Raw genomic sequence first — 27,985 nt, 5'->3', positions numbered from 1 at the left:
GACAGTACGTTTAACCGTAACTTTGACCACCAGGTGGCAGTATTCAACCAGCAGGTGTGTGACATGTTTTCAGAAGTGTAAAGTTTTTGGTCTTGATGTTTCTTCTTTTGCTGCCATGGTAAATAAAAACATGTTTTTAATTACTTGCCTGGTTAAAAAAAGGTTATACTGACTCACTGCACCATCTTGTGGTAAAAACTGGTATTACACAAAAAGTAAACTGCAGCCCAAGTTCAGCGTGACTTGACATTTCTTCAGTTTAGTACCTATATATTTTTTTTACAAAGTCACAGCAGTTATTGCTTCACATTCTGATGAGTTTTAGTGAATGTTGCAGGAGATTTAAAATTTTAAAAAAAATCTATGTATGAAGTGCTGTGCAAATGTCTCCAGCTACCCCTCGTGTCTTTATATTTTGCTTCCAAGGTGTCAGACTTTCTTGAAATTTTTAAAGTGGTCTTAAGTTGAAGTTCTCCACACTTTCTGGTAGTCTTTCACATTTTTTCTCTGGACACTAACTGCTTTTTCACACACCTTCAGTCCAGTGTCTGTACTTGAACTGTTTGTTCAGCCCCTTATCACTTAAGCAAAACAAAGACACCCAGCTCAAGGGATGAATCAGTGTTGTGTCTACACATAGCAGATAACTTGGCAAAGAATCAATTGTGAACTGTATCTTTAAGGTCACAAAAACAGGATTTGTTCCAAATTTTTCAGCTGAGTCTACAAAAATGTCAAAGATAAAACAGTTTGGTTGGAAAAAAAAACTGCAATTTTGCAGCAACAAGGTGATGCAGAGATCCCAAAGAGCTATTAGCTGAAAACTCGGCATATCTCAGCATTCTGTGCAGTGTCCTTAAAGAAAGAAAACTGGACAGTGGAGGACAAAAGAAGCACTTACAGGCTTAATAAATTATCTACAGGAGATGAACAGTGTGTGGAATCATGTCCTTAAGGAGTAGGTAAAACAAGTCCAGCAGAGGACCTGAGATCGGCATCTGGCCCTTCAATCACTGAAGCTCCATCAGAAATGGTCTCAGTGGAAGGGTGGCTGTCAAGAAGCCATTCTTAAGGAGGGGAAACAGGAGAAAGGGCTGTGGTAAGCCAAATTACACAAGAACTGAACTTAAAATCCGGGCAACAGGTCTAATGGAGGGAATCCAAATTGTACATTTTGATTCAAATCATCGTCAGCGTGTGCGGAGGCGCTCAGGCTGGTCAGAAAGTTCAGGCTGTGTTGAAGAATAAAGTGGTCACACCAAGATATCAAATTGTATACTCAGTTTTTCCCTGATATACTGTATTCCCACATATGTTTGCACCACATTTTTCAATAAATCACTGCACATTTTTCCACTTTTTTCCTAGCAAACTACAAAGAAATGGCTCGAGACTTTTGCACAGTACAGTACCTTTAATGGTCAAAAGAATTTATGGGTTGTGAACTTGATACAGCACCTGAAGAGGGATATACCAGAAAAAAACAGTTTAAAAAGCACTCTGACAGTAATACTGGAGTATGTTTGATATCATCTTTATGCTGCTTTTACATGCTCAGCAGGACTTTTAATTAAAGCACAGTGTTACCAAAACCTGAACCTCGTTTCAGCTGCAGTCATATCAACATCAGTACAGTTATAAATGATTTATGGGTCTGGATCTTGGCTTTTTTTGAATAACAGCAGATGTAGATAAACCATTATGTTGCTCTTCTACCCGGTGCTGCTGAGTACCGCCTGCAGTTCCTTTGTCCTTGTAATCACAGCTTAAAAACTTATCCAGGAATGTCACGGGTCTCCCACACTGACACGTGCACGGACAGAAAATTAAAACCCAGATTACAACAAACATACAGCGCAGAATGGAAATAAAAACATAGATAACATAAAAGGAAACATCTTCATCCTCCCTGCACAGTTGTGACAGCAGCCAATAAAACAGCTCCTTTGCGAGATTTACCAGCACTGCAGGAGCACATCTGGGCCCAGTTTTCCATATCTGCTCGCCTGAAACAACCTGTTGCATAACCCGACTCGCATTAAAACCTTATTTATACAATGTGAACCCATTAAACGCATAATTTCACATACAGAATTAAAATGACAGCACTCAGACTTACTTTTCTGCAAGCCCGCATGTCTAATTTATAGATGAGTTATACCATTATACATGTACGTGAATAAAAGCCACATGTTAGAAATAAGACGTCTGGAATCATTTCCTTTAAAGGAGAGAAAGAAAATTACATTTTTGTGGAATAATGCGAGGGGTGTAATGACCACCCTCAGCTCGGCGTTCCTGCTACAGTCTGGCTGAACGCCAACAGCGAGTCATTCACCGCCGTCAGTTCATTATATTTGTTTTGAGCCAGCAGCACCGGGCGAGCAGGAAACGTGATATTCCGCTTGGGACCGATTCTCTCGTGGCGATAGAGTAATTTTACTCTTGTTTAAAAAATAATAATTCACAGCGTTCATCATTGCATTGGCCCCGTGGTCCAGTGGTCATCTGAGAGTGAAGTTACAGAGATTGAGAGACAGTTTGAGACATACATTATTGCACAACCCAGTGAGTATACACAGCTGTGAACTCTGACATACTTTTACAACACACACACTGAGCCCGACTGTCTGGTTTTGTGTGTGTGTGTCTTCAGTGTCTCGTTACATCATAAAACATCATATCTGAGGAACTTTGAGCCATACTACGGGCCAGCTGGGCCTGTTGTCATTTCTCTTCATAATTATGCTGAAAATGGGGATTTAAAATCGAATGTTTTCAGTAATTTCAGTCCTGAATGTCACCCAAAAGTCAAACTTCCTGCTGCAAAACAACAATTTGCAGCAAATGACGTCACTTTGTAATCAAACCTGCGAGGTTTAAGTTATCAGCCATCAGAACATGTGATTTTTGCTTTTAAAAATGACTAAGTCACGGCAATCAAGGGAGAAAAACGCAGTAAACGGTCTGACATTCAAGAAAAACTGTTTCATTTCTTTTCACAGAAGTCCTGTTTGTTTATTCTGCAAAATACAGGGTTTAGATTGGGAGCAGGGCAGCTAGAATATTTAGACCTCTGAGGGTTAAAACGACCCAGAGAAAATGCTTCTGATGGCAGAAAATTTTAGAAGTAAGCCACAGATTATCCTTCAGCACAGTTAAGCTGTGGCTGCGTCGTTTCTTCTTGCACTTCTTCTTACACTAAATAAAACGTTTTTTCTCCAGTATGTAGATTTGTCTTTTTTCCCACCTTGGCTGTGTTTAAAAAAATAACAACAACAATAATAATAATTCATTATTTAGTATCCAGTGTTTTCTCAAATCTGAGTGTTAATATGTATATTTTATATTTCCAGAGAAACACAGAAAAAAATTGTTTTCAGAGGAACTTTGCTAATAAAAATCAAAAAGCATACCTGATTATGATAAATATCAAACCTTTGATTCACATTTAACTGATTTGTACTTCTTAGCGAGGCTCATCACTGAGATCAGGTATTAAGATGAGAACTAGCAGGGATGCGGTGACCAGAGATGAGAAAATGTCAGTGAAATTCACAAGTTTGCACATTAGCAGGTCTAGATTTAAATGCATCTTTAGTTTGAGGTGAGTGACTAAAGTGGTTACTAACGATACAGCTGACTGCGGCTGACATTAGAAGGATAAATTAAGCCTGAAATATCCCCTAATCACCAACCATCAGCTACAAAGTGGCGTACGACAAGGTTTTAAGCTACGACTCAGAAATTAAACGGTTTTAGTGGAAGTTGAAACCACACACAGGAGCAAGCTTATCATTTTTTACAACACTCACAGGGTTATACACCATGAATCTCTCCCCCGTGGCAGACTGTAATCAAGCAAACTCTACGATAATCTCCTGAGGTATCTGAGGGTTACAACTGTGCTGACTCAAAGCATTTAAAACCATTTTTTGAGTAGCCACATGGTTTGGGGTTTTTTAATCATCAGCCACCCTACACAACACCATTCAAGTTCTAAGATCCCCATTTTAACATAGTGGAGGAGATCCAGAGAGCATTGCAGAAAAGTCCAAATGGTCAAAATTGGACTCCTGGGGAGCAATCTAACCAATCGCTGCCTGAGGAGGCGACCTTGAAGGGTTAGATCAGCCCAATTTAAACCAGGTTTGACTTTTGACTTTTATGGGCGGAGCTATGGAGCAAAAATACCGCCGTGTAGCTGTGCATCTGGCAGTGATGATGTGCATCACAGCAGTAATTATACTGTGGGCCCAAAATGCTGCAGGGTTAGCCATTTGTTTTAATGAATCACCTGCCAGCTAATCACAAGAGTGTTTTATGCTGCTATGGCACCATGTTTTAAGCTTTAGGGGTTTTCAGCAATTATTTTTGTATAAAGAAGTTTCTTATATATTTATGTTTGTAGTTTTCTACTCTTTTAAAACTAATAAATAAAAGTAATAAGTATAAAACCTGTCTTTATAAGTTTGCCATTAATTATATAGATATTTCTATATAAAAACTTTCTTTGGTCACAGTTGTTTGAAGACGTTTTGGTGTCAGGACACACTGAGGATGTGCGGTGGCGTGTTTGATTGTAGATTTATAGGTCCAGTGGTTTTAAACTTTAATGTGCTAAACAGACGCCTCCGGTCCAAAGCAGCATCGACACAGTGGTTCCAACCTTTGACCTTCTTGGCTAAAGCTGGGATGTTTTAACAGCTATGATCACGTTTTTTTTCCTCTAGTCATCCCAGATTTCTGCCCCAGTACGTCTTTCATACCACAAAGTGGAAACTATGGGGGGTTTTTTCCTACAGATTTTGGTCCAGCCAGCGGATGTAGTTGTTCATGCTCCTCCGTCCCACGCTCGACATCATCGGCAGATACGCAAACACCATGCAGCCGTGAAAGCCGTCCTCATAGTGGTCACTGGTCACCGTGACGCCAGCGTCCTGCAAACGTCTGGCGTACATTAACCCGTCATCCCTGAGCACGTCAAACTCACAAGTCATCACGTACGCCTTAGGCGTCCTACCCAGAACGCCCTGCTCCGCCAGCAGCGGCGACGCCCTCACGTCTGTGAGCCCCGGCACCTCGCCCACCACACCAGGTGACCCGGTTTCTTTAAGCACCGGCCGGAAGTGCTTCCTCCGCTCAGCCGGCAGCAAAGCGGTCCAGTTCAGCTTCGAGCGAGTCTCTGCGCTGATGCCCGACTCGTCCAGAGAGCTGTGGTTGTTGGCGAGCAGGAGAGGCTCCAGGGAGGTGTTGCCACCCAGGTACTGCAACCAGAAGCGAGCCATGACGGGCCTGTAGAGGATGGGCACGGCCTGGTTCTGCTGGTAGGATGGGGTGTGGAAGTCGAGCGCCTGCAGCACGGGGTAGATCAGCGCCTGGGCCTTGAACTTCACCTTCAGGGTGTCGTCTGAGCTGAGCTGTGGACACACGCAAGCTTTAGATTTCAGTTCAGAGGAAAAACTCTCAGAAACACCAGATTTCATAAAATTTACATAAAATATTCGGTTGCTGCTTTTTGCCTGATATTTAAAGCCCGACCAATTTTCTTTTTTTTGACTGACACCAATATCGATATTTGACGACAATATAGGCCAATATTTTTTTGTCCTTTTAGAAATGGGAAACATAAACATTGATTTTTATGTGTGCCTAAGATAATATGACAATGCATGTTTAAAATAAAGTCGCAGCTTACTCCCTTACGCTCTTCCCGACCCTGCTCTGATCAGCTGCTTGTTATATTTGTGGGGTACCAAAGACGTGTTGCCAACAGGAAAGCTGCAGAGTCCAACAGCAACACTGTAAATGCTTTTCTTTTAGCTTTAGGTACTTTAGGACAAACCTGATTAAAACTGTCCACATGCTGCCTTGTGTCACCTGTGTAATAACTCAAGCTGATGAGGTTAGTTTCTGACCCGTGTCTGAGCACAGCTGGTGTCTTCTGACAGTTTCCACTGTCTCCGCTGTGATAGGCTGGTTAAACCAGGTTGTTATGATGTCAAGGAGTGAAGGAGGACATGCAGAGGGTTGGTGGGACAGAACTGGATGTGATAGAGGCGGATGACCCACTGTGGCACCCACTCAAGGGAGCAGCCAAAAATAGAAGAACACGAAGATGTTCCCATTGCTGCACTTTACATACAGGGTCGCTACCACCAGGTAATCATTTCAAGAGATAAACAAACAGAAACGTGTGTATTCTGCATAAACAGAAAGTAGAAACAGTAGCAAACTACCCCAAAACTGCTTCTCCTTCTCTGTATGCATTTGTTTTTCTACCTTTTGTGCCACAGCGGCAGCCAGGTTTCCCCCAGCGCTGTCTCCCGACACACACACCCTCTCTGGATCGATGCTGTAGTGCTCTAAAACCTCAGTGGACAGGAAGGCCCGTGACGCCGCTATTGCATCATGGTACTGATCTGGGAACACGGCCTCTGGAGCAAGACGGTAGCTACAGCAAACGGACAATTTAACATGACAACAATATTATACTCAGGTGTTATAATGACTATAATTAAAATCAGTTTAAGTGAAAAATAGAAAGAAAAAGCTAAACCGGGAGGTAAAAATGAACATCTGTAATATTAAATGTTGACTTTCTCTGTATTTCACAGAATATTAGAGTTTTAAATCCTTCATCTGTGATGATATTCCCGAGCTAGCAGCTGGGGTGAACAGTGATTTCAGTAGGTGCTTACTGCAGAGCCAAACAGGCTGAGCTGGGCCTGGTTAAAGGCTATGGCAGGGATGTAGATGGGTTTAAAGGCAGAGCTGAACTAGACCAGGGGTTCTGCAGTAAGCAGCCTTTCTGGCAGTGCTGAAGAGAGGAGTATATGAAGATGGATTTGGATAAAGAAGAAAAACAAAAGGAAGAATCCAAGTCCAGAAACTCTCCATTAAGAGGAGAGAGTCACCAGCGGGGGCAAACTGATTTGAAAGAGCAATCTTTTCCTGTGTAATCTTTCTCATGTCAAGACAGGACAGAAACTTCAGGGTTTTTTTTTTTTTTTTTTTTTTTTAACCAAGAGGGTAAACTAAAATAACAGAAAAACTAAATTTACACACACACACACACACACACACACACACACAAAATATCTGTCTTTCAAATATTGACATCAACCTAGAATGGCACAATCGGTACATCTCTAACCATAATCTCATCACAAGTTTCACTGATGTTTTGAGCACATTCAGCCACATCACATGGCCTTCAGCTAAACCACGTCCATGATAAATGAACAGACCCGAGTCTGTGCGGCAGACTGCTGCAGACTGTTTCCAAGGTCACAAACGGACCGTGATGCTAAACATGAAAAAAAAAACTCCTGAAAACTTTCACCCAGTTTTCCTCCTTGGGGAAGAGTTTGAAACATGCTGTCTGAAAACGTCAATAATACTTTCACATCAAAATGACACGAAACAATCAGCTGTCATTGCTATGATTGGCTAAAAAACAAGAGAAAAGCATTACTTGTTTTCTTCAAACCTTTTACATTGACAAAATCCACGACCTGCAGCTTAAATGTGATCGACGCCCAAAACTTACTCAACTGACATAACGACAGCATCCAGGTCCTCCGCCATCTTCCGGCAAAGATGGTCATAGGAGCGCATTCCTGTGAAGCACATAAACCGATGCTGAAGTTACAGTAAGGCTACAGTAATATATTGTAATACTTTAGGCTTAGTTGGTATTACATTATACTGGATACCAAGAGATTTAGAAGTCTCAGCATTCCTGGGCAGCAGAGGATGACTCATATGGCTGCTCATATAACTTCCTGCAGTAGTAAAGTCTTTGGGAATATGACTTTCAGATCATTTGACCTGTGACTTTATGACTTTATGGATTCAGTTGTTTGTTTCGACTCATAACGAATAAAAACTTAAGTTATTTCTGTAAAATACTGGAGGCAGAAAGATGACCAAGCTACAATATGCTCACAAACTAAATACAGCAAGTCTTTAGGCAATGAAAGCACCACACACCGAATATGTGAGGCTCAGTGTTGATGACACAGCTATGAAGATGATAGCATCTTCATACAAAAAGAAAAGCAGTGTTTGCTCCGAATGTGAGAAAAAAGTTCACCCTTCATATAAGATTGTGTTTAACAAGCTCATGTTGTCACAGTGAGATCTAAACACTGAAGCCAGCAGAAAAATAGGCTTTAAAATAGACTTAAGTTGATTGGATTTGTTTAACCGTCAGCAGCTTTACGGTTGTTTAAAGCCTCTTATGCACCGCACTCACGTCCGCTGCCGAGGGCCCAGCCGCCACCGTGGAAATAAATAACTCCTCTTTTCAGCCTCTCCCCTCTGATGGGATGAAACACCCGGGTGGGGATGCCTCCCAGCGCGGAGTCTGTGACGTTCACGGCGGGGCTGGAGCGAGCCTCAATCACCTCCACCCAGGACACCACCCGGTTCAACAGGTGGACGCGGTGGCACACGCCCATTGCATGAGCTACGTCACTCTGGAAATTTTTAAAAAGACATAACTTTTATATTTTGTGCTCAAGAAAAAATTTTCAAGTACTTTTTGCAGTTCTCCATCACAAACATTGAAATATTGCAGGTTTGCAGTTGAAACTATGATAAATCCCATAATACTGATGCTCAAAGCTGGTTACAGAACCAAGATTTTGGCTTTAGATTGTCACACATGGACTGAGCATGCAGGGGGTTAGCACATGGTTTGCCTACACGACCTCATCTGACACTTTCACCAGTCTTAAAAGATTTTTTAGGTTTAGCTACAGCTCTGTTCTGAAGCAGAGCAGATCATTAGTTAAGCTTGTGTGGCACCATTCGCCTATTCCCTGAAATCAGTTTACAGTGTAACCCGATAATAATTCCCACGATCAGGCACAACGATTGTCCTCAAACTACACATCCAGCAAATTTTAATCTGGACTTTTTGTGCGGTTGCAAAGCGAGTTAATAATGCATGGTTGAAATAATATGCATAATATTAGTCTTTCTAAAGGAACTGATTTAGTTTGAACTGGAATGCCACAGGTTTGGTGTTGCAGTCTCTTTGTGCTCAAAGTGACCGGACCTGAAGGTAAGAAACCAGCAGGGCGTGAAAACCTGTTCAATGTGGGGAACACACATGGAAACTCGTCACTCAAGATGTGGGTGTGTAAACTGTGTGGTGTTCAATTAAATGTGAAGCATTTCAGGTGAGCTACAGATCTGTGACATGCAACAGGTTCAAGCCCATCCGCCTGCCTAGTTAAAGGTCCTTTTTATGTTATTCCCTGAATACAGATTGGAGGACTGTGGCTGCTACTGATTTTACAGTTAAAGTAGAGCCCCCCCCCTTTTACCTCCCCATGTGCATTCAGTTTTATTCTCCAATATCCACATCCACACAATTTTTTCCAGATTTTTTGGGTGGTGGTTGGGGCAGGTTTGTAATTTTTCATTGATGGAAAGCCAAAACCTGTTTGGTCGGTGCCAATATTTTCTGTATGGAGGGAAAACTCTCTCTCTCTCTCTCTCTCTCTCTCTCTCTCTCTCTCTCTCTCTCTCTATATATATATATATATATAAAATATAGTTTATAATTAATATCCCTGGAAAAACTGTCAGGATCAGGTTAAAATCTGCCAAATCCAATATGCAAAAGCTTCAGTCGATATTTCTGATTCTGCTGTGGAAGTTCTGGTTTACTCAAGTGTAGGACAAAGTTTCCCAGATGATGTGAGGTGAAAGTCTTCAGATTTAGTCTTTGCCAATGTGTTAAAATGGTGACGACAACCAGCCTGAGGAGGTGTTATTGATGCTCCGTGTCTGTGAGTCACCAGCCTCGAAAAAGTGCTGTGTTTAGTTGGAATCTAAAATTCCCAAAATTTCCCCTTACAAACCACTTATAATTAAATAATAACAATAATAATAATAATAAAATATGAATGCTAAGCAAGCTAAACCAAAATTTTCACATAGTTTAATCAAAAATTAAACCAAAAAAAATGTGTTGTTCTGTGTAAAGAACAACAACAACAACAAAAAAAAAAACTAAGTTGTTGCTGTACATTATTGCAATAATGCTCACTATAATTATTCTGGCCGATATTTAGTAAACAAAATTACAAATTTGGGTAAAATAGTAATGACTAAATAAATACATAAGGAGTGTATTTAAATATGAGTGAAAGGGGATGCGCTGAAACGCAAAACGAGGATAGTTTCAAAACAAAATGCAGCACAATAATCAATATTTTGTTTTAATAACCGCTGCAGTCAAGTCCAGCCACCTGTTGGGATTTTTACAAAGTTTGGGAACAGAAATTGCTAAAACTGCATTAAGAGTTTTTCCCTCTGGATCCAGTTCAGATTTAAGACTGCAATCAGGACAGACGGAGCAAATCTATTTAAAGTGTTATATACAAGGATTCTGCAGGATAGCCAGAACAAGAAGAGAGAAGGCCATCTTAGTGATGAAAACAAGCTGTAAAATAACCCCAAGACTTTCTAAAACCTCTGGATTTATCCTCTCAGTTAACCTGTCGAACTTATGAACAGACTTAAAGTAGTTTTGTATTTTTTAGATACCTTTTATTCCTTTTTCTGTTTTTTTTTTTTTTTTTTTTTTTTGGTTGTGGTTGTTGTTGTTGTTTTCCACGTTTAAGACTCGCCTTTATCAGTTTCAGTGTTGAGTTAGATCTTTTTAATCATTAGATTATAGTAGGCGTTGGTCAAAGGCGAGATTTTAGAAGTTGAGAATAGATACTGGCTGAGACTAAACGCATATTTTTATTCTTGTTTAGATTTTATTTTTATAGACATTTTTATTTTGGCTCATTCGTCATACTAAAGCAGGCTTTCATTTTAACCAGTAACTTCCTTCTCTCTGCACTAGCTCTGATCTGCAATAAAATAAAACCTGATTCTCATATCACCTGTTCACTTGCACGGTTTTGTGCCTCAGGTGTTGTAATCCTGACAGCCCTGCCTTTCCTCACATCAACCTGCCCTCTTCTGCCCTCCTGTCAGTGTCATCAATCAGCTCTCACCGCCTGCATGAAGCTCCGGAAGAGCGCGTCCAGCATCATCAGTTTCCACGGCTCGCTCACGCCGCTCGGTAGCGGCAGGTAGACGTAGTAGGCGGCCGCCGACAGCAGCACGGCTCCGGCCAAACGGAGCCTCATCGCGTCCACGGTTGAAACGAGACTAACCCTCCCACGGTCCTGAGCGGTCGCTGCCTCCACCAGAGATCGACGAGACTGGGAGGAATGACCCCGGCTTCAAAATAAAAGCCCTATGTAGAAACCATGGACCTTTTCACAAAGATAGGACGTTGCGCTGGAAACATTCGTCTTATTTTGAAATGCTTCATAAGGAAGTAGCTTAAGAATTTCGTAACATTGTTGCATTTGGGAAATGTAGTCCTTTTGAGCTCCGATCGTAAACCGAAGCATGCTGAAATAAAACTGCGACATTTTGACAAATTTAAATTCAAATATTTTCTTTTCGTGTCAGTTTTGATCAGATTTATAGCTCTATTTGCAAACATTTTAATCTAAACGTTAAATAGAAATGTCAATTTATTAAGTATGAATATAAATTAAAATGGTAAATCCAAATACCAAATTCTAAATATTTATGTAAAATATTTAGGAAATTGCAAAAAAAATTACAAAACTGTGAAATGTAAATAAAAATCATATATGCTTAGTATAAATAAACAATTTGAATTCTTAAATATAAATTTGAAATTAAAATTTGAAATTCATGCATACATTTTACAAATATACATTTTATAGTTAAATGTAAATATTAAATGCATATTTTAAATTTAACATGTTTATGTGTTAAAAATAATGTAAATGTTAAAATATTACATAAATCTAAACATTAAAAGTTTGTTTTCATAATTAAGTAATGAGTCTAAATACTGGAATTTAAATGTTGTTGTTTTTGTTTCTTTTATTTGTGCACAATGGTAAATAAAATATTTAAAATATCAAATTAAAAAAACTTAAATATGCATTAAAAACTAATGTTGATTCATTAAAATACTGATTTAAAAAACGAACACCAAATCTTAAAAGATATTAAATATAAATATTAAGCGTAACTGTTACATGTTCTTGCAGAAATCCGATGCTGGTCTGCTTCGTTCCAAACAAGCCTGATAAAACATTTGAAGAAAACTGAACTAAAGGTTGGCAGTGTTGCTCAAATCTGACTGCAGTACTTCCTTGTCCTTCGCTGGTTTCCTAATTAGCTACACCTGCCTTCAAGTAGTCACACAGCTGGCCAATTAAGCAAGAAGGTAAGAAAATAAAGTTTTGCAAAGAGTTTAGCTGACTCACTGTCTGTTCATTAGTTTCTAGGTCCGTAGTTTGGTAGCAGCTGACAGAAGTGGCTGAATTTGCTGCTTCCTGTAGCTGAAGCTATGATGTTTATATTAAGGCAAGCTTTAAAGCAGTTTTTTAAAGATGAATCAAAAACATTTTTAATGTCACTATTAAAGCTTATAGTCTCTTTTATGTCATGTCTAGATGGTTGCTGTTGTTCTTGCTAGCTGTCAAAAGTCATCAAGAAAATGGTAAGCAAATGAAATTTGATAATTTTATCCACCAACATTTTTGCCTAACATACTCCAATGTTCTCTCACAGATCAAGAAGTGCCCCATACGGATGATCAACTGGATTTAAGCAGCATTTACTTTGGAAATGAGACTTTATGGAGCAGTGGGATACTTGATAATTCAACCTTGAATGAGAGTAACTACAACACAACATTAACAGTGGATTATCAGCCTGAAGCCGAAACACTGGCACAAAACAGGTCTTTGCCAGATCTCCAGTATTCATTAAGTCATACTGAACCTCCACTAAAAGAAGCAGAGTCTGGTTTTCAGGTACAGGTGCTCCAACAGCAGCGTACTTTCTCATCCAGGCAGTCACAAGAGCCCCAGGTGCCGCCACCTACCTCCCCACCCAGTGAGACTACCTGCCCATCACAGGTGCTCTTGCAGGTGCCAATGCCGCGCAGTCCTCCACTTTGGCAGCTGGAGGTACCACAGCAGCCCCGTTCTCCACTCCATCGGCTGGGGGTGGCTAAGGTGTCCCAGGTCTCCCCAGAGTTCTACTCCCCATCTAAACAGCTGTGGGTGCCAGATGAGCCTGGTTCATCACACCAGCGGCTGGATTTAATCCAAATGCATGAATCCCCTCTCCAACGGCTACAATTTGCAGAGGTGCGCCAGCAGCCTAGAGCTGAACTCAGACGGGCACAGATGGCTCAGGTACCCCAGCAGCCAAGTATCCGGCTCCAACAGCTGCAAATGGCCCAGTGGCCCCAACGGCCACTCTACCAGCTCCTGATCCCTCGCTACCAGGCCAAGTACTCGCACTACCAGCCTATGATATCCCGTTACCAGGAAAGGCTGCTAGGACACCGACCCAAGACTCCGCTCTTTCGGATCAAGCATCTTCGACACCCCCAGCAGATCAGATATACACGTTAGCAAATAAGTTTTTCAAGCAGCCTCATTAAAATTATGATCCAAATCTTTTTCTTTTTTTCCCTCAAATTTTGTAATCAAACTATCTTCACTGGGATGTTATAAAAGAAGGTGGGGAACATCAGGGGACCTTTGTATTTGACATGAATTTCTTTCAGGCACAGCAGCTAATAAGCATGTGGCAGCCACACTAAGAGAAGCAATGGGCATGGTATCTAGTAAAGCCTCTAAGATCATCCAAGAGTTCAGATGTTACTTTCCTGAACTCACGATTTCTGTTTTAGCACTGCAACATTGAAACACTGTTCTGACCTTTCAAAGTAAAATACAACTACTGCTATAATTATTTTGCTATGTGTCTATTTATTTGTTGAAAAGCTCAATATCTAGTTTAGCATTAAGCTACAAGAGCATACCTGTTTCAGAACAGGTTTGTACTGTTTAACCTAAAACCTGAGGTTGTAAATAAACCTATAGTATTACACCATCTTTGATAAAGGCTGCCAGCATAATGTGTGCCCAAGGGGGTTTTGCAACATTACCAATGAAAATATCTTAAAAATTCCATTCCACAGCACATCTACTCCATTACACTCAGAAGTCTAAGAACTGCTTCTAACAGGACATGACTGGTTGTCTTTAAAACATTGTAGAAAGTAGATGCTGTTCACCTGGCAGACCTTTGTGTTTCTATGTTTCTGATGTTTATTCCTACTTCTAATTATGCATAGGTTCATAGATGTAGTGAAGGGTAACATTGGTGGGACAGAAGGGAATAGTAAGGGTAGGGTGAAATGGAGGCTGTCTTTAAGCTATATGAGATTCTTAAACTTTTGCAATAAATGAAATAAAGGAGATTTTTAGACTAGTACACTTATTTAATGTGTTTTTTATGTTTGTTAAGCTAAACCTAATTTTTAATGTTTGTAGCAAAGGAATTTCCAAACTTTGCAATGATTTTATTAATATAAATCATGTTAGTATATATACATAAAGCCAATGGAGGAATACTTCTGTCAACCACACATGTATTCTTTTAGCAGAATTAACCTTCATAATTTAAAATCATACTATCTGGAAATCCAGTGAAAATATTTAGGCTTCTTTAAGAACAAACATCTAAACCAATCAGCAGCTCCAGAAAATGCAGCTGCAGGTTTTTCACATTTGAGTCATCTGAACAGGATCTGCAAAATGGGAGCTGCTGAAAAATGATTTGCAAAGAGTTGCAAAATACCTCAAGGTCCCTTCCTGCTGTCCTAGTGAGCATAATCTGCTCTGAAGTAGTTACACCTGTGGTCACTTAATCAACGAGATGAAGGGTAAACTTTTAAAAGATTTTCAAGAGCTCAGTTTCTTTTGCTAGTTTCCTGGTTTGGTAGCAGCTGATAGCAGTAGCTGCTGGGTTTGTGGGTTCTTGCTGCTGAAGCCATGAGGTTTTTATTAAGGCAAGTACTAAATGGGTTTCTATGAAGCTAAAAGTTTTAAGTTAGAGCTTACAGACACTTGTTTTCTTTAGATGGCTGTTGTTGTTACTACTAACTGTTGGAAGTCATCAAGCAAACGGTAAGCAAGTTAAATTGCATCACTGTTTAATTGCATAGATTAAATATTCTTAAAGGTTAACGAACTGCTCTTTGCTGGATACCAACCAGATTCAAGTAGTCGTTACCTCAGGGGGAATGCTTCATGGCGCAGTGAATCACTTGCTACTCATACTTTAACCTTGAATGCAAAGGCAAGTAATCCTGGCTCAACAGTAAATCTAACCATGCAAATCTCTGCCTGATAACTAGTTTTATGCACATCCTCAAATGTCACAGGTAGCAAAGTCCGGTTTGCAGTCACGGGTCCCCCGGCAGCAGCATCAACCTCAGGCACCCATTCAGCGTATATGCCGGCTCAGCTCAAAGACTTTATGCCTTCCTAAGAAGCCCCAGCAGTTCACCAGTCCACTCCAGCTGCCCAGACAGCAGGTTGACTCCCTATCTTGGGGAACCCAGCCAAAGTGGAAGCCTTCCTGCCTGCCCAAGCACTTCTGCCAATCCAAGGAGCCTCGGGTGTCCCATCAGCCTGGTTCTCCACTCAGGCTGCCTGGTTTCCTGTCCCAGTGGCCCCAGTGGCCTGACCGTCCACTTTACCAGCTCCAGAGACCCCACTATCCGGCCAAGTGGCCACTATACTCACTCCAGATGCCTCAGTACCATGCAAAATGGCCACACTTCCTGCCTTACTACCAGTCCAAGAGTCCACACTACATGACTGTGTTGCCTATCTACAGGGGGAAAGTTATTGGTCTACCCAGCAAAGCAACTTCAGTATCCCCAGCAGGTCAGTTACTTCTAGAAAGTTCAAGTTCAGTCCAATTTCTGCTCAACCTTCATATGGGTAAGCTCTCATTACTGGCTGAGTAACAGGAGTGAATTTTGAGTGGGATTTATTTCTTTCAGGCACAGAAGGTGGTGCTAATGTAATAGCCACACAAAGGGACCAATGGGCATGGTATGTAGGAAAACGATTAATGAGATAACTGGTTTTCAATGGCCTTTATTCATGAATGCTTTCTGTTAGGCACAGCAATGTTGAGCCTTCTGAATCATTGTACTGACCTTTCCAATTAAAATAACTTTCATCTTGACTCTGTAAGCATTAATTGAATGATTTGGTAATAAAGTTTGATAAGGTGTGTGTATGATGCCAACACATAATGCTTTCCTTCTGTTAAGAGTTAAAATTTGTAGAAACTTGTATACAAAGCAGATTGAAATTTTACACTGCAGATAAAAGAGATGCTGTGGAATAGCTCTCCCAGAGATTAATTACTAATGATTAAATGCAGAGTGCTTTATAAACACAGTGAGAAAGGTGAGGTAAAAAAAACCAAAAAAAAAAACTCGGTGCATCATGGGAATCCCCCAGCAACTACTGCAGCGTAACTAAGGGAGGATTTGGGTTCCCCTGATCCAGCCCTAACTATATGCTTTAACAAAAGTTTTAAGCCTAACCTTAAAAGTAGAGATGGTGTCTGTCTCCCAAATCCAAATTTGAAGGTGGTTCCACGGAAGATGGGCCTGACAGCTGAAGACTCTGCCTCCCGTTCTACTTCTAAATATTCTAGGAACCACAAGATTCTTTGTCCCATGCATAGTCATACAAGTACAACACACAATGAAATGTTCTGAACTGCTCCTTTGATCAAGACATCATAAAGAAGTAATTTTAAATTAAAAATCTGAGAATGTATATTGTGCAAATGGAATGTTAAAGTGCTTTGTGCCTTATTTGCACAGCAATTTATTGACCGAGCAATGCAAGTAGTGACCGGAGTAACAGAGTGCAATGTACAACAGTGACCAGCGTAATATAAACAGTGTAGCACCATGATTGGTGTAGCAGCATGTGATGTAATAATAAATCAGATATGGAATATGACAATAGGTCATAAGGTCCTAGGACTTGGATGGCCTGAGGATAGAAGCTCCCTGATAGTGGGGAACCTTCTGCAAGTAAGTCAGTAGTCTTAGAGCGAAGTGCTCTAATGGGGTGATGCAGTACTATAAGGTCATTAAGATAAGATGGGGCCTGATTATTCAAGACCTTGTATGTGAGCAGGATTTTAAAGAGAAGAGAAAAATTTGCTCTTTCTAGACCGTATCAGTACTCTTGCTGTGCGTTTTGTATAGACTGAAGGCTTTTCAGGGAGTTTTTTTGACATCCTGATAATAAATTTCAGTAGTCCAGCCCAGAAGTAAGAAGTGTATGAACTAGTTTTTCAGCGTCACTCTGAGATGGGATATTTCTCATTGTAGAGAGATGTGTAAATGGGAGAAAGTAGTCCTACATATTTGTTTAATATGTGCATTGAAGGACATATCCTGGTCAAAAATGACTCCAAGGTTCCTCACAGTGTTACTGGAGGCCAAGGTAATGCCATCCAGAGTAAGAATCTGGTTAGATACCATGTTTCTAAGATTTTTAGGGCCGAGTAAAATAACCTCAGTTTTATCTGAATTAAGAAGCAGAAAGTTAGATGTCATCGAGGTCTTTGTCTTTAAGACAATCCTGCAGCTTAACTAAATGGTTTGTGTTATCTGGCTTCGTGGATAGATAAAGTTGGGTATCATCTGCATAGCAGTGAAAATGTATACTATGCCGCCTCATAATACTGCCTAAAGGAAGCACATAAAACGTAAACAGAATTGGTCCTAAGACAGCTGATTCAGATAGGTCAAGAGATGGCTTTTTAAATAATGGTTTAACAACTGCCAGCTTGAAGACCTATGGTACATGTGGCCTATTATTAGAGATAGGTTGACATATTTAAGACTGAAGCATTAATTAATGGAAGGACTTCTTTGAGCAGTATTGTAGGAAAGGGGTGTTTGGGTTTCTGTATAGAACCTTGTATATATGATATTTGAAGTAGTTAAAACACAGTTTATAATAAAAAATACTTCAATAATAGTGACCAAAAACTAGTAATTGACTATAAATAAACAGAATAAAGTATCAGTGATAGAACTGTTAAATACATAGAAACTAGCCCAGCCTGACCTATCATGCTTTACAGAAAAAAAAAAGTATTCCATACAGCAATGTGTATAACAGTAGAATATATTGCTTTCATTAGTAGCACAACCAGCCTGACATCTTCTTTTTCTTGGTTTTTAATTGGCTGTTGGCAAACAAAGAATTGGTGCACTACCACCACCAACTGGTATGGGGTTTGAACTAGAACGTCGCCAGTGTGGGACCTGTACCCCCAAAATCCTTTTCTGGTTTCCTAATTAGCTACACCTGCATACAAGCAATCACACCTGAGTCCCATTAACCAACCATGATGGAGAGGGAAACTTTTTAAAAGGGCTGCACTGGCCTTGCTGTGTTTTTCAGGTACTTGATTTGGTAGCAGGTGACAGAAGGTGCAGAGTTTGCTGCTTCCTACAGCTGAAGCCATGGGTTTTCTAGTAATGTAAGCTTTTGAAAGTGTTTTTACTGATAGCTGAATCAAACCATCTCTTAAGTTGTGTTATTAAAGCTTGGAGTCATTTTGGTATTTTGTCTAGATGGTGCATGCTGTTCTTGTTAGTTATGGGAGGACCTCAAATAAATGGTAAGCAAACACACCATTGCATTTTGCAGACTTGTAGACTACTTTTTGCTTAAAAGCCTAAAACACTGTCTCTTTTAAAAAACCTGCAGATCAGAAGGTGCTTGTTGCAGATGATCGATTGGATTTAAGTAGTCTTAACTCTGGGAATGACACTTTGTATGGCAGTGAGACATTTGGAAATCATACATCGCCCTTGAATACAAATAACCACAACACAACTATGTCCTCCACTAACCAGTATCACTCTGAATCTGAAACCCTAAAACAGAATGGCTCTGTGTCCAAAGAACCAAAGTCTGGTGTTCAGCCCCTACCAAATCCACGGGCATCTCAACCACGTCAGTGCAAACCCAAACAGTCACAGGTGCCCCAGCAACAACTAAAAGCTTCCTGCCCACCCAAGAAGCAGCCTTCATGCCGACCCTGTCCGCCCCAGGGGTCTAGCTGCTGGCCCTGCCCACACAAGGAGCAGTCTGTCTGCCGGCCTTGCCCAACCTTGAGCTGCCAGCTAAAGCAGCCCCAAAAGCCAGAGTTGTCTGAGCATGTTGGTGACCCAGCACTGTATCAGCCTCAGGTGACCCAGCAGACTGGTTTGCATCCACCCAGTCTACATCAGGTGACCCAGCAGACTGGTTTGCAGCCACCCAGTCTACATCAGGTGACCCAGCAGACTGGTTTGCAGCCACACCATCCACCCAGTCCCTCTCAGGTGAGCCGGCAGCCTGGTGTGGATCCACCCAGCGTCCCTCAGGAGAGCCGGCAGCCTGTTGTGCATCCACCCAGCGTCCCTCAGGAGAGCCGGCAGCCTGTTGTGCATCCACCCAGCGACCCTGAGGAGAGCCGGCAGCCTGTTTTGCATCCACCCAGCGACCCTGAGGAGAGCCGGCAGCCTGTTTTGCATCCACCCAGCGACCCTGAGGAGAGCCAGCAGACTGGTGTGCCTCCACTCATTACGCCTCAGGTGACCCAGCAGAATGGTTTGCATCCACCTCATCTGCCTCACTTACCACAGCAGACTGGTTTGCATCCATTCACCCAGTCTATCTCAGGTGACCCGGCAGACTGGTTTACATCCACACCATCTACCCACTCTATCTCAGGTGACCCAGCAGACTGGTTTGCATCCACCTCATCTGCCTCACTTACCACAGCAGACTGGTTTGCATCCACACCATTCACCCAGTCTATCTCAGGTGACCCAGCAGTCTCATTTGCATCCACCCAGTCTATCTCAGGTGACCCGGCAGACTGGTTTACATCCACACCATCTACCCAGTCTATTTCAGGTGACCCAGCAGACTGGTTTACATCCACACCATCTACCCAGTCTATTTCAGGTGACCCAGCAGACCAGTTTGCATCCACACTTTCAACTTCAGGTGACAAAGCAGACTGGTTTACATCCACAGCATCCACATCAGGTACCCCAGCAAACTGGTTTGCATTCACACTCTCTGCCTCTGGCAATGCAGCAGAAAGGCTTCCCACCCCTGCATCCTCAGCCACCACAGGGCCCTCAGCAGGCTGCCTTTCTGCCCCAGCACCCCCATCCACAGGTTCCCCAGCAGGCTGTCTTTCCATCCCTGCACCCCCATCCGCAGGTGCCCCAGCAGGCAGTCTTCCCGCCCCTGTACCTCCATCCGCAGGTGCCCCAGCAGGCAGTCTTCCCGCCCCTGTACCTCCATCCGCAGGTGCCCCAGCAGGCAGTCTTCCCGCCCCTGTACCTCCATCCGCAGGTGCCCCAGCAGGCAGTCTTCCCGCCCCTGTACCTCCATCCGCAGGTGCCCCAGCAGGCAGTCTTCCCGCCCCTGTACCTCCATCCGCAGGTGCCCCAGCAGGCAGTCTTCCCGCCCCTGTACCTCCATCCGCAGGTGCCCCAGCAGGCAGTCTTCCCGCCCCTGTACCTCCATCCGCAGGTGCCCCAGCAGGCAGTCTTCCCGCCCCTGTACCTCCATCCGCAGGTGCCCCAGCAGGCAGTCTTCCCGCCCCTGTACCTCCATCCGCAGGTGCCCCAGCAGGCTGCCGTTCTGCCCCTGTACCCTCAGCCCATGCCTCAGCAGACATATTACCAATTCAAGCAGCTTCTGGAAGCCCAATGGCCCCAACGGCCACTCTACCAGCTCCAGGCCAAGCAGCCACGCCACCAGCCTTTCATGTCACACTACCAATCCCGATTGCCAAGCTACAGTCCCAAGGTGCCACTGTACCAGGCCAAGAAGCTTCAGCACCCCCGCAGATCAGATACCAACCTTAACGATTTCAGAGCTTCATGTCGGTAAGCCAACCACACTGGCACATCAGAAAATGAAATGGGCAAAATCAATGAGTTTAATGTGAGTTTCTTTCAGGCACATCATCCTTGTGTTGAAGAAGAACCTGAGGGGAGCAGGGTATGTATAAAAACAATAAGGCAATCTAAGTTTTCAAACACTATATTAAATCTATGCCTTTTATTTTAGGCACTGCAGTGTGGAACCCGCTGGACTATTGGACTGACCTTTCAAATGAACGTTTAGTTTGTGCTTTAGTCTTGAATACCTGATGTTTTGTATGATCTGTTTGATGCCAAGTTTCTGAGAACCTTTGAATGTTTTAAACATGAATCTTGAGGTTTGGTTTAGCTCATGTTTTTGTTGTTGTTGTTTTTGTTAAGCCTGTGCAAAAAATAATCCACATTCAACCAACACACCAGTGCTTTTCTCAGATTTGTAGATATTCTTTGGTAAATGGTGAAAAGCTGATACCAAAACAGTCTCTGCATTCTTTGAGAAACGGATGTTGCATCATAACTGTTGTGACACGGGGGTTTATGGTACCCACATCCAATCTATTTAAGATTTTTCTCTATTTTATGATTGTGATTAATGGTTCTTAGAGGTTCTTTAGATTTATAAAGGTCTTAAATTAGTGCACCTGTTTAGTATAAGCTTGGTGGGGTAAGTGGGACCAGGTGCCCAGTTTCCCCATGAAGCAGCCAAACATTTAAAATGCAAGTATACCAAGCTGGGAGGCAGCACGTGCACAAGAAGCTACTGCAATCTCTCAATTTTTGCTCAAGCTGCAAAGCTGCTGGTGTCTGCTTTCCAGGTACAGCTTAAATACTAACCAAATCTGAAAGAGCACTGGACAAAGATGGGAGTGTGTGTGATTAAACTTTGCAGATTATTTTTAATCCCTGTATTCTCACTGTAACACTGAACATGCCTAGTTTCTGTCATTTGAACCATTGTCATCTGAATTTGTCATATTAAATTAATATAAAAGGTACTTTCTGCCATCTTGACACTTAATCTATTTTTAGAAATAACATGCATGCTAGCTGCACTGCAGTGAAGCTGCTGTGAGGTTTCTACCTAAATATAACTGACACCCAGGGATTCAGGCTGTTTAAACCTAATTTGAATTCTTATTGCGTTAATTACTTTAGAAAGGACAAACAAATATAAGTTGCATCTTGTGCCGATACCCCTTTACTGATAAAGTTAGGGTTTCTATTAGTTGGATAAGAGGTTGAAGGAAATGGATTCTCGCACTCAAACATTTGTACACTCTGCACTTCTGGGAAATATGCTGAAATTTGTATCAAGGAGTTCTCTAGTTCTGTCTTGCATTTTATCTAGCCATACAATCACAAGAAAATCTGAAGCCACTTGAAACTTTCTTGAAGAAAAAAACAAAATAATATACATATTTCAAGAATATACACACATACTGAGCAATAGTTCACCAGGCTTTTTTTTTTTTTTTTTTTTTTGGGGAACACTGGTTGTTTGGCAAAGAACCCATTTTACATTCGTCTTTAGACACTTTACCAGCAACCTTTGCAAAAACACAACTTGTTCATATTTTTGTTCAAAACTGTTTGACAAGTGAAAGTGATTCCTAAAGAGCTATTAGCCAGCATCTGGCCTTTCACTTGATCCATCTACTGTTCAATAAGACCTTATCACGAATGGTCTCAGTGGAAGAGCATCTGTCAATAAGTCATTGTTGACAGGAAAAGGCTGGGTTATATATGTAACATTTATTTAAAATATTTAATTCAAATTTGAGTTTTCAGAGTGGGTTTGTTTCATGTTAGGTTGTTTTCTCATAACCAGAATCTTTGTCATTGTAGCAATGAAACTACAATGACAAAGTAGTTTTAATAGAGTAAATAGAGGTGCAGTTCTGTCAGTGCAAAAGAAGTCAGTCACACAAATTAATTCATGTATATTTTATTCTATTGTACTTGATATAGCTTTACTTTTCTTTACACACACCTATTTTTTTTTTTTTTATCCCCTCGGTCATCCTCTTCACTAGAGGGCGCACTACCGTAAAGCGTATACACAGTCGTGTTTACGTTGAACTCCTGACGAAATGATTAGCATCTTCTATCTCGAACCGGATTACAAAGCCTTCATCTCTTAGCCAATCAGATAATTACATTTAAGACATGTAGGCGGGACCAAAAGCGGCCGTTCAGACGCTCTTCATGTGTCTGTCAAGTGAATTGGGTCTGTTTTTTAAAAGCCCGTGTAAACCGTTGCGTGCAAAGCTTAATTTAATATTTGCGTTAGAAGCTGCAGATTTTGGTGTTTACTGATATTCCCACTCAGGTAAGGCGGAATTAATTTCTCTGCTTGGTTAGCTTGGATGCTAATGCTCATTCACAGTGTAGCCGGTTGGCAGCTCATTGAGCAACAAGCCGCTTGCGGACGTTTTTCCTCCTGATTTTCGATAAATTCAGCGACATTATTAGCGACAGCCCTTTGTTATGTGTCTCATCAGTGCTTCTCCCGCTAACCTCGGTCCTCTGAGTCCAGTTTTCAGTCCTTCTGTGCTCTTATCTCCCCGCAGCGGATACCATGGGTGAGGTGGAGCTGTCCTGTCGCGCTTACGTGAAGATGTACCTGCACGCCTGCCTCTTTCCGCGCTGTAGCATCAATGGCCTGCTGTTGTCGTCCAGCCCAACAGGTGGCGCTGTTTGCGTGACTGACTGTGTCCCGCTGCTCCACTCCCACCTGCCCCTGGCTCCTATCACCCAGCTGGCCCTTACACAGGTGCTCACAGGTTTTTTTCTGCCCTCACAATTTTGTTTAATAGCACCACAGTCTGGAGCTCTGATCCTGGAGAAGCAAAAAGACCTTAAAGACTCCTCGTCATTGTTTATTGTGAAGGCATTAAAACCCTGCAGTCAGATATTCTGGACCAAGCTACCAAGTTATTGAGAATTTATAACTTGCATCAGCGTTAAGTGAAGTTTAAAAGTGGCGGGTGGGTGCTCTCCTCCTTCCAGGTGGATGTTTGGTGTTCACAGACTCAGCAGAGGATAGTGGGATACTACCAAGCCAACGCCTGCATATCTGATAACAGGTAAGTTTCCAGAGCTTCGGGTCACTAAAGAGGTTTTCATTTGAACCCTGTTTTTTGTTTTGAGATGCGGCAAAGCTGGACATTTGCCCTTTCGTACCTCATGCAGTAACACTTTACAGCTCAGCACATCTGTCTAGATGGGAAACCCAGCATGAAAAGGTTATTAAATAATAATTAAAACAAGATGTAAAAAGACATTTTAGTTAAAATTTAAAAAATCTGAAATCATACAGAAACCTCTCAGTTCAGAAAAGAGATTAAAGGGTTACCTTTTGTCAGCTTTCAAGCAGTAAAGTCAGCTTTGGAATGAATAAAGTGGATCTTCATACATATCAGATAAAAATAAGAACAGCTGAGAGACACTATGATATTCTCAAGAAAAATATGGCATCCTTCTGTAACTTTGCAGCTTTGGCGGAGGCATGTGGTCTCAGGAGTTTGTTTAACACGATTTTATGTTTTCTACTCGGCAGCCCGACGCCGTGTGCGCTGAAGATCGCCGATAAGATTGCAGAGCAGTTTGACAATGCAGTTTTATTAATGGTAAGAAAAACAGAAGTAAAATAGTTTTATCGGCTTTCTCTTACCTGCTGATTTAACCTGGACATATAAATAAATCATCCTGAACTACTTTATTAAACAGACAGCACAGCTAAGCTTAACTTATTTCTGAATACCTGCTTACCAACAATAAAAAAACTTTTTTCTGACAGCTCGATGGCAGTAAGATGTCTCCAGACTATCGGGTTCCTCCCATCGTGATGTACGAGCGCAAAGACTCAAGATGGATACTCAAAGACAAACACACGTAAGAGCACGAGTGACCAGATCCCAGCAAACTGCACGTTTATGTGGTACACGCTGTGAAAGCTGAGCAGCACGTCTGTTTTTAAGCCTCACGAAATCTTCTCTTTTGTTTTGCGCCTGAATTTTGTCTGAAAACCACACTCACCTGTTCCTTTTTTCCTCTGTCCTGTTCAGGATAATGCTGAGACAGTGGGAGGAGACTCGGGCCATAGCGAGCCAGATGATGGAGTCAGGTGACCACACGCTATTGGTGGATTTCGACAGCCACCTGGACGACATCACAAAAGACTGGACCAATCAGAAACTTAACACCAAGATCGAGGAGCTCGCCTCGCCGGCCAATGGAAATATCTAGACTGAAGAGTAGCATCACTTTGTTTTTCCTGCGCAAATGTGATTTTTACAGAACAATGCACACTCGACACCGAGTTTAAGGAGACGTTTATTTTTTTCCGAGTGAACAAGGACATATATGCATAAATAACAATATTTACATCTCACTAGTTTCCCGCCCAACCCCAGAGTGTGCCTTGTGGTCCATCCCAATACCCTGCTCATTTAAAGGACACTTCCACCTTAAAGTCCTCCTCTAACACTACTACTATATATATATATATATATATATATATATATATATATATGTTCCCCCTCTTTCCCTTAGTTTATGCATTAGTATGATTCCAGCAAACAATACATGAAACAGGATGGACAAAAGGACAAAAATGCGTTATAATACTAAAATCCTGCAGTAAATATCAAGTTACATGAAGCTCAAAATATTTGTTTTGCATTAGGTTAACTTTAAAATGAACTCTCAAGTTTGTGTTTTTGACTTTGGGAAGATTTAAAGTAATATATTAAAAATAAAATGGGGGGGAGGGGGGGGATACATCCACCCTTTATTTAACACTGTGCAGATGTGTTTGTCAAGACTTTAATGCCTCGTGTGGGCACTTATACTGTAAAGAACTGGTTAAACAGAGTTGTGAACTTGAATGAAATTACAAATATAACAGTTCAAATAAACTCTCTGTCAAAGTTTATACTGTTTAGTGTCTTTATTCTGTCTTGTGTTACCTTAAATCCTCGATTAAAGTGTGTTTTTGCAGCTGTTCTTTTTATTTGCTGTTCAGCAAATACCTGCCAAACTTCTGCAGAAGGCGCTACAAAAATAACTTGTGTCTAGAGGAAATTTCTTCTAAATCATGTTAACTTCAGGAAAGAGGAACAATATGTTGCAAGTTCGGGAAACCTGCCTTACAACGTGTCAAACTGAGGCTGCCTTACACTCTCAATAAGCCAAATATTCAGAGCTTCTCCTCCCTGTGTTCACTGCAGAACTTTTGTATTGAAATGTGTGTTTTGTTCGTCCTTCACAAACCCCCAAAGAAAAGCTGCAATAGAGTCTGAAAGTTTAACTTTTAACAGGCATTTAAAATGATTAAAACGGTGCAGCTGTCTAACAGCGCACACTCATGTAAATCAGGCAAGTTTCTCACAGTAAATGGTTGAAAAATAAACGCGCTGAATGTGATATTCCTGACTGACCTGCTCCAGGGTGACACACTCCTCCTTTCTCATCTCCAGTTTCAGTTTTTGTCTATTAAAAGATGACCATTTAAGACACATTTGTAAAAAAAGAAAAAAAAAAGAGTACTCATATTTTTAACTACAAAACCCTAATGGTATAAATGACACATCTGCACTGGATCTGAAAAGACTTGACGGCAATATAGTAAAGATAAAGGTGCTTTACAAAATAGTCTATTAAACTACTACAGGCTATTATGATGCTTTTTTTCCCTTTGATTGTACAGTGAAACTTCTATCTAGTCCTGTGGTATAAACAATTTTCATCAACACAACTTAAGCGGCGTCTACAGTACTAAATGGCTCCAAATGACCCCCCACCCCCAATTCCTAACCAAAACAATAGACTTATAATATGTAAAATGACCCAGTAGTTAATGAGAGGAATTTACAGGAAGATGATTACTCAGCTCTGATCGGCATGCTGCTTACATCACATTCTGAGATGCACGATGAGCATAAAAAGCTTCCAAGTGTTGGCTTACATGTAGTGTTTCCAGTACACTAACTAATATCTAAAATGAAAAAGAAGGTGCACCCCAAAACTGATATTAAAGGGGACCTATTAATGCTTCTTTCCAACTCTGTGTTTTTACTCTGGGAGCTTTGCATGATTCACAGTTCAAAATAAGTCCTATTTGTTTTTCAGGTCGCCCTGCAGCAGCGTCAAAAGGTGCAGTTTCTTTAATGGCCACTTGAGGCTGCTAGTTCCAAAAGGGAGTCAATCCCTGTGTTAAAATTCTCAGCTTTATAGCACCTAAAAGCATAAAAACAGCCTGAGACAAAAAGTATTTTGGCCTGAATGGAATGTTTCTCCTGTAAACACCATCTTTTGTGCTCTTAGCATTTTTAGCATTGTTGATGATATTGTCTGATAAAGAATACAGCCTGCTGTGAGCCACAAGTCTGTGCTACAGTTTTAGTCACTACACCCTCTTATCCAAATGCTCCTCCCTCTTTAAGCCAGCTTTTTTTCTGATTGGCTGCCCCTCTTAAACTTTTGGAAACAGGAACCTGCAGTTCCTGTTTCCAGTGAGTGGCGTTTCTGTGCTCACAGTCAGAACTATGTGTGCAATATGACAGTATTGGGTAAATCTACTCTTGTTTGAAACAGAGTTGTCAAACATGTTTCATATGGGTTTTGACCACTGTGGCAAAAAATAAGGAAAAGCAGAATAGGTCCCCTTTATATTAGTTCACCATTTGATTTCCTATTTCTCTTAAATGCTATGCATCCGTTTCTGTGCAACGTGTTTGGGCAATATGAAAAAAAAAAAAAACAATTGCCACAGAAAATAACTGGAGGTTCCTGTTTTGATATCTTATTATAATCTGTCTTAATTAGAATAATAAAAGAAAAAACTCCTTCTAGCTGTTGGATTTATAATAAGGGGGAAAATGTGTCTTATTTTTCAAATGCCACCCATCAAAGTGCTTAGAAAGTCCCACAGCCGATGCTCTCGTTGGTTGGCGAAGGCACCGTGACGAGGTTCAGGGTTATTTCTCCCAGTGGGGACTGGCTGGCCAGAGACTGGAGGATGGTGATGGATTCAAAGATGGACTGAGCGTTCTGTACCTGCTGTTCTTCCCACGGTAGAGTGATCTGCAGAGGAAAGAGCAGTAAAGGCAG

General features: G+C 41.4%; 6 protein-coding genes across 12 annotated transcripts in view; 4 read left to right on the top strand and 2 right to left on the bottom strand.

Moving 5' to 3' along the window:
• Positions 1-1,394: 1,394 nt before the first annotated feature.
• Positions 1,395-23,447, bottom strand: LOC116322155 (neutral cholesterol ester hydrolase 1-like). Of its 6 annotated transcripts, XM_031742168.2 has the most exons (6): positions 12,099-12,224; positions 11,028-11,272; positions 8,261-8,483; positions 7,553-7,622; positions 6,283-6,454; positions 1,395-5,420 (listed from the first exon to the last, which is right to left on the bottom strand). In XM_031742168.2, exons 2-6 carry the CDS (start codon positions 11,160-11,162, stop codon positions 4,800-4,802), a joined length of 1,221 nt encoding a protein of 406 aa, XP_031598028.1. In that variant the 5' UTR covers positions 11,163-11,272; positions 12,099-12,224; the 3' UTR covers positions 1,395-4,799. The 6 variants fall into 6 exon arrangements, with proteins under 6 accessions (XP_031598028.1, XP_039473345.1, XP_039473343.1 ...); XM_039617411.1 differs by lacking the exons at positions 11,028-11,272; positions 12,099-12,224 and adding an exon at positions 23,390-23,447; XM_039617409.1 differs by lacking the exon at positions 11,028-11,272 and having other exon boundaries at positions 12,099-12,226.
• On the top strand, positions 12,288-13,833 carry LOC116322159 (putative uncharacterized protein DDB_G0294196). Its single transcript, XM_031742173.2, has 3 exons — positions 12,288-12,429; positions 12,519-12,565; positions 12,637-13,833. The coding sequence occupies exons 1-3, from the start codon at positions 12,413-12,415 to the stop codon at positions 13,488-13,490; spliced, it is 918 nt and encodes a 305-aa protein (XP_031598033.1). The 5' UTR covers positions 12,288-12,412; the 3' UTR covers positions 13,491-13,833.
• On the top strand, positions 14,811-16,125 carry LOC116322162. 2 transcript variants are annotated; one of them, XM_031742174.2, is made up of 5 exons: positions 14,811-14,935; positions 15,007-15,053; positions 15,143-15,225; positions 15,311-15,818; positions 15,938-16,125. In XM_031742174.2, the coding sequence occupies exons 1-5, from the start codon at positions 14,919-14,921 to the stop codon at positions 16,015-16,017; spliced, it is 735 nt and encodes a 244-aa protein (XP_031598034.1). In that variant the 5' UTR covers positions 14,811-14,918; the 3' UTR covers positions 16,018-16,125. The 2 variants fall into 2 exon arrangements, with proteins under 2 accessions (XP_031598034.1, XP_039473347.1); XM_039617413.1 differs by having other exon boundaries at positions 15,311-16,125.
• On the top strand, positions 20,067-21,890 carry LOC116322148 (splicing factor 3A subunit 2). The gene is made up of 3 exons (XM_039617415.1): positions 20,067-20,875; positions 20,949-20,990; positions 21,060-21,890. Exons 1-3 carry the CDS (start codon positions 20,067-20,069, stop codon positions 21,094-21,096), a joined length of 888 nt encoding a protein of 295 aa, XP_039473349.1. The 3' UTR covers positions 21,097-21,890.
• Positions 22,989-25,808, top strand: emc9 (ER membrane protein complex subunit 9). Its single transcript, XM_031742167.2, has 6 exons — positions 22,989-23,201; positions 23,443-23,645; positions 23,882-23,958; positions 24,432-24,501; positions 24,672-24,766; positions 24,940-25,808. The coding sequence occupies exons 2-6, from the start codon at positions 23,451-23,453 to the stop codon at positions 25,118-25,120; spliced, it is 618 nt and encodes a 205-aa protein (XP_031598027.1). The 5' UTR covers positions 22,989-23,201; positions 23,443-23,450; the 3' UTR covers positions 25,121-25,808.
• The window catches only part of irf9 (interferon regulatory factor 9), a 15,305-nt gene continuing 12,509 nt past the window's right edge, over positions 25,190-27,985 (bottom strand). Inside the window, exon 10 of the mRNA XM_031742159.2 lies at positions 25,190-27,958. Coding sequence (XP_031598019.1) covers positions 27,791-27,958 — 168 coding nt within the window. The 3' untranslated portion in view covers positions 25,190-27,790. The remainder of the gene's footprint in view (positions 27,959-27,985) is intronic.

This window comes from Oreochromis aureus, linkage group 9 (assembly GCF_013358895.1).
Source record: "Oreochromis aureus strain Israel breed Guangdong linkage group 9, ZZ_aureus, whole genome shotgun sequence".
Lineage (NCBI taxonomy): Eukaryota > Metazoa > Chordata > Actinopteri > Cichliformes > Cichlidae > Oreochromis > Oreochromis aureus.
This window is presented reverse-complemented; position numbering and strand designations above follow the sequence as displayed.